We start from the raw sequence: 16,660 nt of genomic DNA, 5'->3' as shown, positions 1-16,660 counted from the left end.
AGATTCTTTCTGCCTTCTAGAAACAAGATGAGACCGGAGAACAGGAGTCCTGGTCTAGGAAACAGCATGTGATAGCTCTTTGTGAACCACCATGTCGCTGCTGGGAATTGAACTCAGGACCTCTGGAAGAGCAGCCAGTGTTCTTAACCTCTGAGCCATCTCTCCAGCCCCCCTTTACCCTTTTTAATTTCCCATAGAACAAGGCTTGCACACTTAGGCTTTAAAATCTGTGGCCACTACTGGCCTTCTCCCTTGCCAGCAGTAGGAGTATAAAACAGCAAGGTGCAGTGGCGCACACCGTTAATCCCAGCACTCTGGAGGCAGAGGCAGGCGGCTCTGTGAGTTCAAGGCCAGCATGGTCTACACAGAGAGTCCAGGACAACAGGTTATTTTGTCCGTTCTTCCACCTAGGCCAAACTCTACCTTAGCCACAACCTCTCTTATCCCCTAGAGCAAGGCTTTTTTGGTTTTGATTTTGGTTTAATTTGGTTTTCAAGACAGGGTCTCTCTGTGTAGCCCTGGCTGTCCTGGACTCACTTTGTAGACCAGGCTGGCTTCGAACTCACAGAGATCCGCCTGCCTCTGCCTTCTGAGTGCTGGGATCACAGTTGTGCGCCACCACAGAGCAAAGCTTCCTAACCTTTTCCCACTGTAACTCTTTTGCTGAAGAGATTCTTATGTGATCCTAGGTATATGAATATATAAAAGTTACACAAACCAAAACATTTATTGATAATAAATCAAAGAAATTTATTTTAAGGGGGCTGGAGAAATGGCTCAGCAGTTAAGAGCATGGGCTGCTCTTCCAAATGACCAGGGCCCAATCCTAGCGTGACACTGTGGCTGACAACTGTCTGTAGCTCCAGTCCCAGAAGGTTAATGCCATCTTCTTGCCTCCAAAGGCGCCAGGCACACAGTGGTGCATAAAGAGCAGGCAAAACACTCACATACACAGAATAAAAATAAATTTACTTTAAGACAATTATTTACTATTCTACATGTAATTTTATTATTTAATAAAGATAAAAAGCAAATGTATATACTAATGAGATTTGCATATAAAGAATTAAGTTCTGACTGAATATTTGATACTGCATAAGACAGAGAACCTTCTTCACTATTTTTGTCAGTTGATTAATACTTTAATTCCGTAATCATCAACGCTGAGACTGCTGCTGTGCATAAGCAGACAGTGTCGCCTGTGGTGGCACGTGCCAGCAGAGTATGCTGAAGAGGCAGAGGCAAGAAGTTCATGAGTTCAAGTTCAGCTTGCACTATAACTTGAGGTAAACAAGGAAGTACCTGCCTCGTGCCTGATAACCTGAGTTCAGCCCCTAGGACCCATATGACGGAGGAAGAAAGCAGATTCTCGTGGGCTGTCCTTTAACCTGCATGTGTGCAACCATACACACACACCCACACACAAACGAATACATGCAGTTTTTAAGGTGTTTTTCAAAAATTCTGATGTGTATGTTTACATGTGGTATAAAGTATCAGAATAACCCGTTCTTTAGAGCCATTTCAAAAATTGTTGGAAATCTTGTCCTAATCCCTGGCCAAAATTCACTAGACTTTTTTTTTTAATGAAATTCAAATAAAAAATGCAAACAACAATTTCAAAATCAAATATTTCAGCACAATACAATCCAAGTACTAATTTGATACTTTACATGCTAAGGAATGGTGCTAGGGCATATAAAGTATTTGTTTTCCATAATTAAACTATTATATTTCTATGAGACCAGGCTTTTTTATTTTTTATTTTCTTGGTTTTGAGACAGGGTCTCTCTGTGTAGCCCTGGCTGTCCTAGAACTCACTCTGTAGACCAGGCTGGCCTTGAACTCACAGAGATCTGGGACCCTGTGCCTCACAAGTGCTGGGATTAAAGGCGTACGCCACCACTACCCAGTAAGAACAGAAAAAAAAAAGTTGTTTTTGTTTTGGTTTTTGGTTTTTTGAGACAGGGTTTCTCTGTGTAGCCTTGGCTGTCCTGGACTTGCTTGTAGACCAGGCTGGCCTCAAACTCACAGCGATCCACCTGCCTCTACCTCCCGAGTGCTGGAATTAAAGGCATGCACCACCACACCCAACAGAAAAACTTTTATGTATAGTAAAAACACAGCAATTAGCAGAGTATAGAGCCCACTTGGAATCTAAACACTAGGGAGGCTGAGACAGGAGGATCTCTATCAACTCAAAGCTAGTCTGGACTACATGGTAAGTGTCATGTCAGCCAGGGATATACAGTAAGACACTACCTCAAGTAGATAAAGGATAGATAGATAGATAGATAGATAGACAGACAGACAGACAGACAGACAGAGGGAGATGAGGCTTGAGAGCCAGCTCAGCGGTTTAAAATATTGCGGTTCTTTCAGACCAGGTTCAGCTCTCAACATCCACATTAGGTATTCACCACTGCCTGTAACTCCAGGTCCAAGGGATCTGAGCCCTTTTCTAGCCTCTGCAGATACCAACATATATACAGACACATACTATAACAAGATAAAAATGAAATTTTCCTTTAAAAAAAAAAAGTGAGGGATAGGCTGGAGAGATGGCTCAGTGGTTATGAGCACTGACTCATCTTCCAGAGGACCTGAGTTCAATTCCCAGCAACCACATGGTGGCTCACAACTACCTGTAATGTGATCTGGTGCCCTCTTCTGGCCTGAAAGTGCACAAGCAGGCACGCTTTCAATAGTTCATAGCCTCAAGCTGGGTACAGTGGCACATGCCTTTAATCCCAGCACTCAGAAGCAGAGGCCGGTGGATCGAGGTCAGCCTGGTCTACAAAGTGAGTCAAGGACAAGCAAGGCTACACAGAGAGACCCTGTGTCAAACAAACAAACAGCAACAACAACAAAACAAGCGAGAGAGATGAGATGCAGCTTGGTTGGTAAACGCTTGCCTGGCATGATGATCTGAACAAGAAACATTCCCCACAAGATCACGTATTTGAACACTTGGGCACTCGGGAGACAGAGGCAGGCGGATCACTGTGAGTTCAAGGACAGCCTGGTCTACAAATTGAGTCCAGGACAGCCAAGGCTACAAAGAGAGACCCTGTCTTTAAAAAAAAAAAAACAAAAACAAAAACAAAAAAACACTTGGTCCCCAACTGGTGCTATGTTTGGGAAGGGTTTGGAACCTTTAGGACACAGAGTCTTACTGGAAGAATATGTCATTTGAGACGGGCCTTAATAGCTTATAGCCTTGGGCTAGAGAGATGGCTCAGAGGTTAAGAGCACTGACTCTGCTCTTCCAGAGGTCCTGAGTTCAATTCCCAGCAACCACGTGGTGGCTCACAACCATCTATAATGAGATCCGGTGCCCTCTTCTGATGTGTAGGTGTACATGCAGGCAGATTACTGTATACATAATAAATCATTTTTAAAAAGTTCATAGCCTCAAAATGGGTGTCAGGGAACATGCCTGTAATCCCAGCACTCAGGAGAGGCAGGCAGATCTCTGTGAGTTCGATCAAGGCCAGCTTGGTCTACAAAGTGAGTCCAGGATAGCCAGGGCTACACAGAGAAACCCTATCTTGAAAAACGAAAACAAAAAACAAAAAAAGAGTTCACAGCCTCAGGCCAGGTGGTGATGGCATACATCTTAGAGGCACTTGGGAGGCAGAGCAAGCAGATCCCTGAGTTCAAGGCCAGCCTGGTCTACAGAGCAAGTTTCAGAACAGCCAAGACTACACAAAGAAACCCAGTCTCAAAACAAAATGAAAAAAGGAGTTCAAAGCCTCACCCCCACTCCCGTTTGTTCCCCTGCCTCCTACATCTTGTGGAGCATGTGCTCGCTCAGCTTCCTGCCCTAGTCGCCCACCTGCTGCCATGCTTCCCCTTTCATTATGGATTCTTCCTTCTGAGGCCAGAAGCCAAAGAAACTTTCTTATATGTCATTTTTAAAGATTTATAGCTGAGCGTGGTGGCGCATGCCCTTAATCCCAGCACTTGAGAGGCAGAGGCAGGTGGATCTCTGTGAGTGAGAGTCCAGGAGAGCCAAGGCTACACAGAGAAACCCTGTCTCGAAAAAATATATATTTATTTATTTGTGTATTTTTATGTATGTGAAGGGGACATTGGATCACATGGGACGCGGTTGTAAATGGTAGCGAGGCACCACGTGGGTGCTGGGAATTGGACTCCAGCTTCCTCTATAAGTCATTTTTTATTGTGGTGTCTTATCACAGCGATAGAGAAGTGACTGGCATATCAAGTATGTGGAAAAGCCCTGGGCTTTCATTTCCAGCATTTCATAAGCTAGCTATGGTATGGAAGCACATGCTTTTAATCCCTTCACTTATAGTCAGTAGAAACAGGAGGGTCAAAAGTTCAAGGTCATCCTCATAAGTAAGTTTGCAATCAGCCTGGGATACATTAAGACCCTGTCTCAAAGAAAGAAAAAAGAAAAGAAAACAAAAAGGAAAACCACTACCACTCCAGCTGCTGACATAATAGTCTGGAGTTGGGGCCGAGATGTTTCGAGCAGTGTCTGATGGCGCCTGTGGTGTGACTGCACACGTGCTGCAGGATGGAGACTTGGACACTCAGAACCAAACAGGGCTCTTTGTGAAGATGCACAGGGCAACACCGGGGAGCTCCGGAGAAACACCTGGGCTCATTACACATTGAGTTATTTTTGGAAACCTACTGTCATCAACTTTATCACATTTCATGACCATAGTCAGTTGCACAAACCCATAGCTTGAAAGCCTGTGCCCTGGACCCTCTCCTGACCATCTCTTTTTTTTTTTTTTCCAATTATTTATTTATGTGCATTGGTGCTTTGCCTGCATGTATGTCTGTATGAGGGTATCAGATCTTGGAGCTACAGACAGTTGTGAGCTGCCACATGGGTGCTGGGATTGAATCTGGGTCCTCTGGAAGAGCAGTCAGTGCTCTCTCCAGTTCCCCCATCTCTTTTTCTTTCTTTTCTTTCCTTTTTTTTTCTTTTCTTTCACTGTGTGTGTATGTGTGTGTGTGTGTTTTCGTTTTAGAGACAGGGCTTCTCTGTGTATCTCTGAAGGTACTGGAATTCCCTCTGTAGACCAAGCTGGCCTCGAACTCAGAGGTCTGCCCGAGTCTGTCTCCCAAGTGCTGGAATTAAAGGCGCGCGCCATCTCCTTTGAACCAACACCACACAATTCCAGGCTGTGCCTCCTCTCTTATATACTGTCCTACTTCTTCTATGGGCCTCTATTTTAATCTTACAATTGGAGGCCTATACACGAAAATCCTGTGCTTGGAGGCCTGAGATCCATGGGAACCCTGGCCCACCCTCAAAGGAGGAATCTTGTACTTTCCTACCAAGTGTCTCAGTCTGCCTAGGCCATATCAACTGGAAAGCCCCAGCAGAGCCTTTTACAGTGAAATTTAGGGTACAGTGAAGGTCCAAGAAAGCAAAATGCCTTATGTAGGAAAGAGGCAGAAGTAACAGTAGGGGGTCAAGTCCCAGGTCACAGCCTAGAGCCACAAAGTGCACTTCATAAAAACTAAACTGCAAGAATTTCTGCAAAAGACGCACACTCCAGCTGCCCTCAGGAATAGCAGTGAATGAATGAGACCGCTCAGGGAGCTAAGCAGAGGGACTTTTACCTTCTACTTAAATTCCCTCCTAGACTGCTGTTGGGCTATACTATGCTGCTCTTATTTTATTTGTTTGCATAAAAATAAATCTGCCCCAGAAGGAAGATTCTGGCCCCAGTCCATACCCAATCCACATACAAACAAAGAGGAGCCATAACGAAACCTGTGCAGGTGACTATAAATTAACAAGATGCCTTCTTGTGTGGTTTATGTCCACTGGCCTCAGTAATTCAGTCACAGTGTAGTTTATGGCTTAAGGAGCCTTCTCAGGAAAAGCCTAATTCAATTAGAGCTCTCAGTGGCTCCCCGTGGAAGTTCTGGTATCTCACTTTTCCTCACACACAAAGAGGGCAGACCAAACAGACAGATCCTCTCAGAGACACCCCCCCTGGCCCAGAGCCCATCAATGCCCTAGCAGATGAGCATCAGAGCCATGCACAAGACGCTGCGACCTCAGCTGCCAAGGGCTGCCTGTGAGTTGAGTGTCACTCTCAGTTAGGCTCTGGCCTACCATTCAGCCTGCCACCAAAAAGCCTCTGGACGCCTTTTTCCTCCTTTCTGAGCAACCTGGTTTCTAGTCAGCCCCGATCTCTGTGTGAGCCCTGTCTCCACATGAGCGCCAGTCACGTGCTCGCTCCTTCATCCATTCATTCCCCAATATTTACAGAGCCCTGTCCGTGTGCCAGAAACAGATAAGAAAGTAAATGCACAAAGTGTTTCAGCTTCTTTAAAATCTGCCCAGCAGGCTTTCTGGCTTTTACTGGCACTATAACAAAGGAAGAAAGCAAGAAAGGAAAAGAAGATAGAGAGACCAAAGAAAGGCGGTAGAAAGAGAGGGAAGGGGTGGGGAAGGGAAACCAGCACTGCGGCCCTGTCTTCAGGGGGCTTCCGTGCTTGCCCTCGCGGGCATCAGCTTCTGAGTACAGCATGTGCTCCACTTCTACTCCCGCCAAGACTCCACTCAGGTTCCGCCTCACCTCTTTGGAAAGCCTCCTCTAGCAGAGCCACAGCCCTCAGGGGCTGCCCACTCCCTCTCAACTCACCCTTCGCCAGGAGGCTGCCCTGCCCTCAGACACACCCACACCTGTTCCCTCTTGTCTCATCTCGTCCAGTCCTGAACAATCTGAAAGCACCCACTGAGCAGGGCGGCCCAGCTTTACTTTCCCAGTGCCGAGAGGGCCCCAGGCTGACACTGCTACGCCTCTTCTTGCCTCTCTTTCTTCAGGCTGGCCAGCTCCTAAGACACAGCCCTCTCGGGCTTTACCTGGCATGCGCCAAGGGCTATGCACGTGGTGCTCACTAGTAACTGTGTGGGTGAATTTCTGGGCTCTGTCTCACATAAAGCTGTGATGTCATCCCACAAACCTGGGAAGGAACAGAACCCCTCACTCTAGCACCCAGTCAGAGCACCAGAGGACAGGTATTTATGAGAACTTGCTGGGATAAGCCAGGGGGCTCCTGATTTCAGAGCTCAGTCTGGCCCAGTGAACATCAAAACCTGTCCAGGACTAAGGAATTGAGCATGATTTCAGAGAGGAGGGGCAGCCCGCTGATCCAGGCCAACCCAAAACTTAGTTCAGTTAAAATTAGATTAGCCCATAAGAGTAAAAATACCCACATATAATCACGGGCTGCCTAAAGTATCAGTTGATGTTTATTGGCATCTAAAGAGACGGTCTGGCCTAGTGCGGTGTGTGCAGACAACCTTGGGGAGACTCGTCTGACTCAGACATTTGCAGAGGCAGCGAGGGAGCGTGAGCTGCAGGAGCCATAGGGCGATGGATGACTCAGGAATAACCCCAGGCCTGCCCGTGCTGAGCGAGCCTTCTCTGCCTGCAGCAGAAGAGAAGCAGGTGGGGGCTGCCAGGAGGAGAGGAGCCCAGCTGCAGGCTGTGTACAGGCTGCTGTTCCCAGAGGACATCTGGGGTGCCTTAGCTGCAGGTCCCAGTCATTCCAGGGGGTGTATGAATACCACCACCTCTTAGATAGGCTCTTTCTTCACTGTGGACCTTGGAATGGGCCACAGTTTTGTCTACCCCACCCCTTTTTTTTTCCCAAGGCAGGGTTGTTTGTTTGTTTGTTTGTTTTTGTTTTTTGGCCTTTCAAGACAGGGTTTTTCTGTGTAGCCTTGGCTATCCTGGACTCACTTTGTAGACCAAGATGGCCTCAAACTCAGAGCAATCCACCTGCCTCTGCCTCCCAAGCGCTGGGATTAAAGGAGTGTGCCACCACACTGGGCTCCTAAATCCTTTTAAAAGACTGAGCCAAAGAGAACAGTCAAGGGTTTCAACCCTGCAGTTTAGAGTGACTATGGAGAAATGACATTTCTGAACTGACGGGGCTCCTGAACTTGAGACATGACACTGAAAAACCACAGGCTCCAAAGTTGGCCAGAGCTGGGCTCGTTTGTAACTGTGCCAGCACCCAGCAGCCTCTCAACTAGGAGTTTAATAAGAAATAGCTAAAATAAAAGCAACAGCTAGGGGCTGGAGAGATGGCTCCAAGGTTAAGAGCACTGACTGCTCTTCCAGAGGTCCTGAGTTCAATTCCCAGCAACCACATGGTGGCTCACAGCCATCTATAATGTGACCTGATGCTCTCTTCTGGCAGAGCACTGTATACATAATAATAAATTAATTTTTAAAAAAGCAACGGCTAATGTAATTAACAACCACTTAACAAAACCATCACAAATCAGGAATCACAAATCAAGAACCGGCACAGAGAGGTTGCTGCTCTGCCTAAAGTCACACAACGAAGACCAGAGCAAGGTGGGGGGTAGGGGTGGGGGTTTGTGTGTAGTATGGGCAAGGTCCCAGGTTCAATCCCCACAACCCACACCAAAAGAAAAAGAAAAACTGAGATCTGAGGTCAGACCTCTTGCGCGCCCGCCATCCACCCACTTCTAGCAAGTTTCCCATTAAAATTCATTTCTCTCCTCCTCTCCCTTTGGGTGGGGGTGGAGCAGAGCCTCCCACAGGCTGAGAAAAAGAACACCCCTACCTCATTTCAAAGGTTTGCTGCCCCACACATCAGGAAGGGGAGGACTTCAGACTGAAGTCCACAACATAGGAACACTGGAGGATGGTAAAGACCTTGTGGCTGAGTGTCCAGAGCTCTGGGCACCCACCTCCTACAGCTCTCCCTCCCACAGAAGGGACACCCTCCATCCAGGTCACCTATGTGGATACATCCAGTCATTTTCTCTCTCCTAAAGCCACTTGGGAAATTTTTTTTTAATTTGGAGACAAAGTCTGGTTGTCCTGGTACTCACTATATAGTCCAAGCTGGCCTTGAACTCAGAGTTCTGCCTGCCTCTGCCTCCCTGGAACCTTATTAACATTCAGTATTCATAGTAAACGTGTTAATTAAAAAGACAGAAAGGAGCCCGGCAGTGGTGTCGCATGCCTTTAATCCCAGCACTCGGGAGGCAGAGGCAGGAGGATCACTGTGAGTTCAAGGTCAGCCTGGTCTACAAAATGAGTCCAGGAAAGCCAGGGCTACACAGAGAAACACTGTCTTGAAAAAAACAAAGAAACAAAACCCCGCAACAACAAAAACATAAAAAGAGTCCCCACTTGCTGGCCAGGCAGGAAAGAAGACAGGACCTTGAGCTAGCTATCCAGGAATTGGGTCCTTTCCCCCTGCCTCAGGCAGGTGACAACCCAAGACTCAGTTTCCTTAGGCATTAAAGAAAGTAAAATTAAGTATTGTATATGCAAGTGCTTTGGAAACAAATCCCAGCACTAATAAGAATTACAACTTCTGCTTCTAGAGCTAAAGAAAACTATACCACCTGCTCCCATACAAAGTGTGTCTCTCGGAGGGTGCCACAGGGCCCTGAGGGCGACCAAGAGCAGGCGGGTACATTCTTCCTCAGTGGCAGGAGGACACACACAAAGCTAGCCAGCCCCTCTGGCTAAAGAAGACCCCTTTCAATTGCCATGTTCTTAGAGAAGCAAGCTCTGTCAGACTGCTGAGAGAGCACCGCGGAGAGGTGACAGGCGGGTGACTCTCTGAGAAGGTGTAGGCTCAGTCTAGTGCAGGATTTGTGTGCACTCACACAGATTCAGCGATTCCTTTAGGACAGGCACAAAACACCTCCAGCTCTCTCAGGTAGGAAGAGGGCTGCCCTGGTGGCCATGCCGCCCCCTCAGATGGAGTCCTAATGCAGGTGCAGTGAGGCTGGGCACCACTCCATGCAGGGCCTAGTGCATCGGGCTGAGGGCAACGAGAGAGGCAGTCAACGCAGCTGCACCCCTCCAGGAGACTATGGCAAGACGACAACAGAAAATAAACAGCAATTCAGCATTGCTGAGGAGAAGCCCTGAGCCGTTTCCTCATCTGCAGAACAGAGGGAGCCTTTATCTCATGAGACTTTTGTGTGGATTAAGTAAGATTTCTTTTACAAAGTCCCTGACACTGCTCTGTAGACACTCAATAAATGGTAGTTATTACTACATCGCACACCCCAACAACAGAAGTGATGTCAAAGGGCACACTAGGCGGGATGCCGAAGCTGTGGAGAAACAGCATGTGGAGGAGAACAGCTGCTGCAGCCTAGAATGGGCCCGGGAGATGACCGTGGGTCTGGAACATAGGCCCAGAGTGATACTATTGGGAAGTTGTGGGAACTTACGAGGCCTACTGGTCTTTAGGTGTCACAACATGTCCTTAAAAAAATGCCAGTTCCTTACCTTCCTCCTTGCTCTCTATGGCTCCCCAGCCACGAGGGAGGCAGTTCTGTTCCACTACACATTTCTGTCATCAAGTGTCACCTCATCTGTAAGTACAAATGGGCCAACTAGCCATGGACCCGAGCCCTGAAACTGTGAGTCAAAATAAACTCTTTCCCCTTATACACTAATTCTATACGGTATTTTTGGTATAGTTACACAAAGACGAATGACACAAAATGGGGAAAATCTAATACACTCTAAATGCCACCACAGTGGCTGGAGAGATGGCTCAGAGGTTAAGAGCACTGTCTCCTCTTTCAGAGGTCCTGAGTTCGATTCCCAGCAACCACATGGTGGCTCATAACCATCTATAATGAGATCTGGTGCCCTCTTCTGGTATGCAGGCACACATGCAGGCAGAACATTGTATACATAATAAATAAATAAAACTTTTTAAGAAAATGCCACCACAGTGAGCCAGGCACCCCCAAACCAGTCTCTAGCTCAGACTCAGAAGGTGGCAGTAAGAGAGCAAGGCAAGTCCAGGGAAATGTCCCAAAAGGCAGCAGCGTCCAGGACAGTGACCAAGGTTTCTTCTACCAGGGTCGTCCTTAGAGCAGAGTTGCATGTGCTGGCCTGGGATCCCCGAGAGTGAAGGAAAGGTGAACCTGGGTGTGAAGCCAAATCAAGTGCAGACCGTAAGACCGTGCCCGGCCAAGTGCCCCGGCACACCTGCAAACATCCTACCTGAGGCCTTGCCCCCAGATGCTGGCTGACTTCCCTCATACCATCCCACAGCCAGGTGGCTGTTTTTCCCAGGAGAGAAAGGTCATCCTTTTCCTTTTGGAGTCCCATCTGGGGTTGGGACCACTTCAAGGTGACCTTTAAGCTGTTTTGTTCCTTTTGGGAAGTAGAAGAGGTCGGTTTGGGTCTCACTTTAACAGAGCGCAAGGCTCACATCTGCTCGTAATAATCCCCCACCTCGTTGTTTGCAAACTTGTTCTAGGGAGAGAATAGCAGCACACACCTTGCAAAGACCAAAACCCAAACATCATAAGATGCAAACGGACAAAAGGAGTCTTTTTTGTCCCTAATCAGGGGACAAGATGAATACCTGCTTTATAGGCTTCTGGGCCTCTGCCAGGCGTTCCAGGTCAGGAATATGGGCAAACTCCAGGGGTGCTGCCAGTGGTAAGCTGGGAACAAGCACTGCCCAGAGTCAGGTGAACTGGGACAAAGCAGAATTCATGCAAGAGCCAAACCACAGTACGTGAGGGAGGAGGATGGCCCTACCCCAAAGGTTTCTGGGCAGGTCTCTCAATTATTCATTTATTCATACATTTATTTATTATTTACTTATTTGAGACATGGTCTCATGTGTCTCTGGCTGGCCTCAAACTCACTCTGTAATTGAGGATGGCCTTGAACTTCTGATCTTCCTGCCTCAACCTCCCAGTGCTGAGATTCCGGACCTTAACGTCACATTTGATTTATGCAGTGTAAGGAATTGAACCTAGGGCTTCATGCATGGTAGGCAAGCACTCTACCAACTAAGCTACATACCCAGTTCTGGTTCTCCCAATAATTTAAGTCCCTTTTAAACCACTAACTCTCCTCTCACCAAACAAAGGGAAGAATCCTTGATTAAAAGAGAGAAAGTACGGTCCAGAGAAGGGAAGTGACTTGCCTGAGTTCACCTCCCCAGTCCCGAGGCATCACTTACTCTAGAACACTAAATCTTGGTCTCCAATGTCCACAGGACCCTCCTTTGGGTTCTGGCACACGACTAGGAGGGAAAGAAGACTGCACACTGCACTTTCCATTCTTAAAAGGTGGGTACCTTGCATGAGAAGGAGCTACCACAGCTGACAGGATGGAAACGCCACCAAAACTCCTACCCACTCTGGGATGATGAGAAAATAGTCATGACCCTGAAATAAAGTCTCTGGCCCTTGGATAGCAGACACTGAAGAGATCACTGCCTTGGCCCTCCAGCCTGTACCGAAGGACCTGCTCTGCTCCCGTCTTCCCACAACCAACTCAAGGAGGCAGCTCAAAAGAAGGACGATGACAGCCAGGGCCACACGGAGAAACCCTGTCTCGGAGAGAGAGAAGAGAAAGTCAGACGGACATGTCCAAACCCCTGACGCCTTAAGGAAGGACCAGGTGGCAGGCCAGGGCTAAGGGACAGTGCGGTGCTGCAGTCTCAGAGGAGACAGGAAGTAGGGATGCGTCCGCCTTCGGTGGCTAAAATACTAACCGTGGCAGCAGCTGCTCACCAAGCACTCTCCATATAGGAAGCCAACTTTATGTGCACTACCTTACATCATTGCCAGCACTATAGCTGGGTCCTAGTCCACGTCCACATGTGTGTGTACATACACACACACACACACACACTTTTTTTTGTGGCACCTCGGACCCCATGCATGTTCTCTATCTGAGCCACACCCCAGCTTGTGCTAACCATTGTCTGGTGGATGTAAAGCCCCGGCTGGCAGGTGCATATTCTATACTGCAACCTTACATCTGACCTTAATTCCACACGTCAAAGGGGAAGGTGGGAATGGATTTCACTGCTGGCATCTGCGCGCGCGCGGGACCCCTGAGATCTTCCGCGCCCTTTGCCTCTACCCTTTAGCCCCAGGACGGCCAAATGCCAAGGCCCCTGTTTTCAGAAGCAGAAAAATGCCTTCCCAAGAAGCCTTTGGGACCGCAAGGGGGATCAGACTCAGCCTCCCCATTTTATGAGAGGAAAACCGAGGTCCAAGGCTGAGGAGCTCCACCAGGGTTTCCAGAAGCAGAGCAACAACAGACGTGTCGGGACCACAAAGTATCACAAAGAACAGCTGGCTGAGGACTGGTCAAGGTCACAGTAGGAGGACAACTCAGTGTCCTGACTGTTATTCTCCCCAGCGCCCCGTCTCTGCTCTCCAGGCCAGGACCCCCAGGTACCACAATCTATATTGACAATGCAGGTCAGGCCCAGTCTTGCGCCCATTAGGATGAGAGCTATCAGGTCTGCAGGGGGAACGTTCAGACTTCCCAGAGAGGGGTCTTTTTATTCATGCTACGGTGGCACCAGTAGACAGATCGGCAGTGTGTGTGCCAACTCCCAGTCCTGGGACAAGAGGGGGCTGAGGGGAGTGTTAGTTTACAGGCAGCACTTAGGAAGTCTCTTCCTTGTCTCCTACAGACAAATGACATATCATGGTCACTTCAGGTTCTTACAACAAATACAGCCAGAGGTTTCATGACTTAATCGATACAGTCGAATAGCAGTTTGGATTCTTATTTCACAAATAAGAAAGACCTTCAGGAAAAGGCTCAGCTGTTTAAGGTCATGAATTTATGTGAGAATCTGTACACTCGGTTCCCCTTGCTCAGTCCTTGAATTTTTTTTTTTTTTTTTTTTTTTTTCCGGGAAGCTGGCAGCCATCAGGGTATAGGTGCTGATGGCCCAGCTCCTTGACCAAACTCTGCCACTGTAACTGCCTCAGCACCAAAGCCCTGCACCAGGAAGCCAGCTCCTGGATCTATCAAAACAGAGGTACCAGTTAGTTCCTGCAGCGAGCCCCAGGGCCAACCTCACACCAGTCCACCAGTCAGCCAATGGTGTCCCTGGGAAAGCTGCAAGGCTTCCTTCCTGCCCAGGGTCATTCAACTTCTCAAAACACAGATCTCAAGCAAAGTGGGAGCAGAGTCCCAGTGCCCTGTTAGCTCAGAGTAGCCTGGAAAAAACTAAGGTAGCTTGCAAAGCCCCCTGGACGCTAGCTCCGGGGGCCCCGGAGAACTCCACCAATCACCCAACAGAACAGGGTGCTCAGGCTGGGCAGGAAGCCCAACCATCGAAGAGGGAACAGCTTTCTCATGCTCTTCTTCCAAAGGAGTGTGGTGAAATCTCTTTAGAGCCCGCCCTTCTCTACCTCTTCTCCTTCAGTGAGTAGCCAACGTCTCTAGTCAGCTGAGCACAAACCTGGACCAAACCTCAACCTCCTCCACTCTCCTGCCACCTCCAAATGGCCTGTAGACATCGCTATGAACTGGATAACGGTTAGCATTTCTGGACTGGAGTCTGACTCAAGGGCTTCTGAGCAGCTTTGGCAGGCAAAGCTGACAGCTACCAATCTGGAGGAGAAGAAAAATGAGACCTTAGTGGTCCCTGTGTCCTACCATGCTCCTAAGGCTTCCGTACCTGGTTCCTTACTCTACACAAAATCCTTAGACAGGCCACGTCCTAAAAAAAAAAAAAAAACACCCTCTCACCAAGAAGGTAATAAATTGCACTGATTGCTGTTGACAGGGCACAAAGTGCCACTTGCTAAAAGACACTCCTGTCTTACACACAGCATGGCACCTGGCTCCTCTCTTAGTTTGAGCCAAGCCGTAGGAGACCTGCCAAGCCTTGGAAGCTTTAGTGAAACTATCTTGTATCAAAATCATCCCATCTTCAAATCCTGTGTGCACTCCTGATCCTTCATACACACACACACACACACACACACACACACACACAATGCCAGCCCACAGGCCAGAGTTAAGAGTCTAAGGACCTAAAAAAAAAAAAGGATGCCAATGTCACAGAAGCGGTTCATTCAGATCCAGAGCAGCCGAATCTGGTAAGAAATGGGACAAGAAGCTCACCTATCTGGTGGTGGCAGCGGCAGCACCAGCACCAGCATCAGGCACCTTGGACTTACCTATTTTCATGAGGCAGGCCAGCAGGATCCAGAGGGAGATCTCGAAGGGTGTGCGTACATGTAAGTAGTCAATGTCCAGGACTGGAAAGGCTTTTCGAGCTGGCTTAACGCCTTGTTCAATGACTAAATTGGTCAAGTTGCGATCATCTGGGTGGCGCAGAGGCTCTGACGGAGCAGTGGTGACATCCCCGATTGAGCGTTCCCGTGGTGGCTCAGAACCTCTGATGGTGCTGGCAGTGGGGCTGGGCTGGAGGCCATGGCTCCTGAGAACAGGTAGCAGTCCCACCAAGGCAACCACCACCAGCAAGGAGGGGAAGATCCGAGGTGGAGAAAGTCCCCAGATGCCAGACCGCCGAAGCATCTTAGTGCTGCTCCCTCCGGTCTTAGGAGGCCTCAGCCCTTAGCCAAGTGAGTGTAAGACCTGGGACATAGATAGCAAGGAGTCCACCGGTGGGTTGAGACTGGAGCAGTCTCTAGGAAAAGTTCATGTTTTAGAGAGGTTATCTTTGTTTTCTATAGAGTCACAGCCTAAACTGCAAAAAGGGTACAAGTACCTTGGGTAGGGGGAACAGGGAGGAAAACCAAAAGATCTAGAACTCCAGGCGGAGAGAAGGGAATCGTAGAAACTGCGTCCTAAAGAAAGAGGAAAGGCCAAGATATGCTGGACCACCGGCAAGGGAAAAGGAGGAAGGAAGGCTGGGACCTTTGGCTAAGGAAAATCGCCAGGGTGTTGGAACTCGGCTAGAGGGAGAAGGTAAGGAATCTGTGCTAAAGACCGAAAGGGATGAGACCCACTCCAAGAAAAGGAGAGAGAAGGCTGGAAGGCCAGCCTGAGAGAAAGGAGTAAAGCAGGAAAAAGGCGGGGGCTTTCCCACCCAGAGGAGAGCCAGGGTCCAGGCGCGCCGGGTTGAGATTCCGGGGAAATGGAGGGAGGCGGAAGACAGAGGCAGACGGCCTGGCGGGAAGGCGCCTCGGCGCAGGCTGAAGGCGGCTCGCAGTGAGCCAGCAGAAACACACCCCTCCTTAAGACCCCGTTACAGTGCTGTGCTTCACCCCGGCTCAGCCGTAGCTCCTTCACGGTCAGCTCCAGCTCCACCTCCAGCCCTAGCTCGCCCCCGGATCCCGCGGCAGCGGACTGGTGCCTCGCTGAGCACAGCGCAGCCATTTATAGGCACCAACGAGCAGCCGGCGCAGCGGGCTAGAGAGACCTGTCAGCGCCCGCCTAGTGCAGCGACCCCTGTCGCCAAGGGAAGGAAGTATCACGTAAGAAGAGGAAGCCGAGACCCCGAGGAGGAAAAAAAAAAAAGTACAATCTAACACAAATGAAATACTGTACTATCTACAAAGCATTTTCTCATTGCCGCGTGCCTTGGAGCAAGTTACTTAGCCTTTCTGTTTCACAGCCTTTTCAACTGTAATGTGGAGATAGGTAGCTATAACAGACGGATACTATGATGGCTAAATGAGGTAATCCATATGGAAATGTTTAGAATGAAAAGGGTGAGATTTTGGTTGAGAGGTAGAGCGCTTGCCTACCGGGTATAAAGCGTTGGTTTCAATGCCCAGCGCCACAGAATAAAGTTAAATAAATAAAACTGGGTAGTAATGGTGCATGCCTTTAGTCCCAGCACTTGGGAGGCAGAGGCAGGCAGATCGCTGTGAGTTCGAGGCCAGCCTGGT

The 16,660-nt window shown here is 48.7% G+C and overlaps 1 protein-coding gene across 1 annotated transcript in view; it reads right to left on the bottom strand.

The window, feature by feature from the left end:
- Slc9a1 (solute carrier family 9 member A1) overlaps positions 1-15,517 on the bottom strand; it is a 61,643-nt gene extending 46,126 nt beyond the window's left edge. The window contains exon 1 of the mRNA XM_051171064.1: positions 14,981-15,517. Coding sequence (XP_051027021.1) covers positions 14,981-15,341 — 361 coding nt within the window. The 5' untranslated portion in view covers positions 15,342-15,517. The remainder of the gene's footprint in view (positions 1-14,980) is intronic.
- Positions 15,518-16,660: the final 1,143 nt, after the last annotated feature.

This window comes from Acomys russatus, chromosome 29 (assembly GCF_903995435.1).
Source record: "Acomys russatus chromosome 29, mAcoRus1.1, whole genome shotgun sequence".
Lineage (NCBI taxonomy): Eukaryota > Metazoa > Chordata > Mammalia > Rodentia > Muridae > Acomys > Acomys russatus.
The sequence above is the reverse complement of the archived record's forward strand: the minus strand, read 5'-3'. Positions and strand labels throughout refer to the sequence as shown.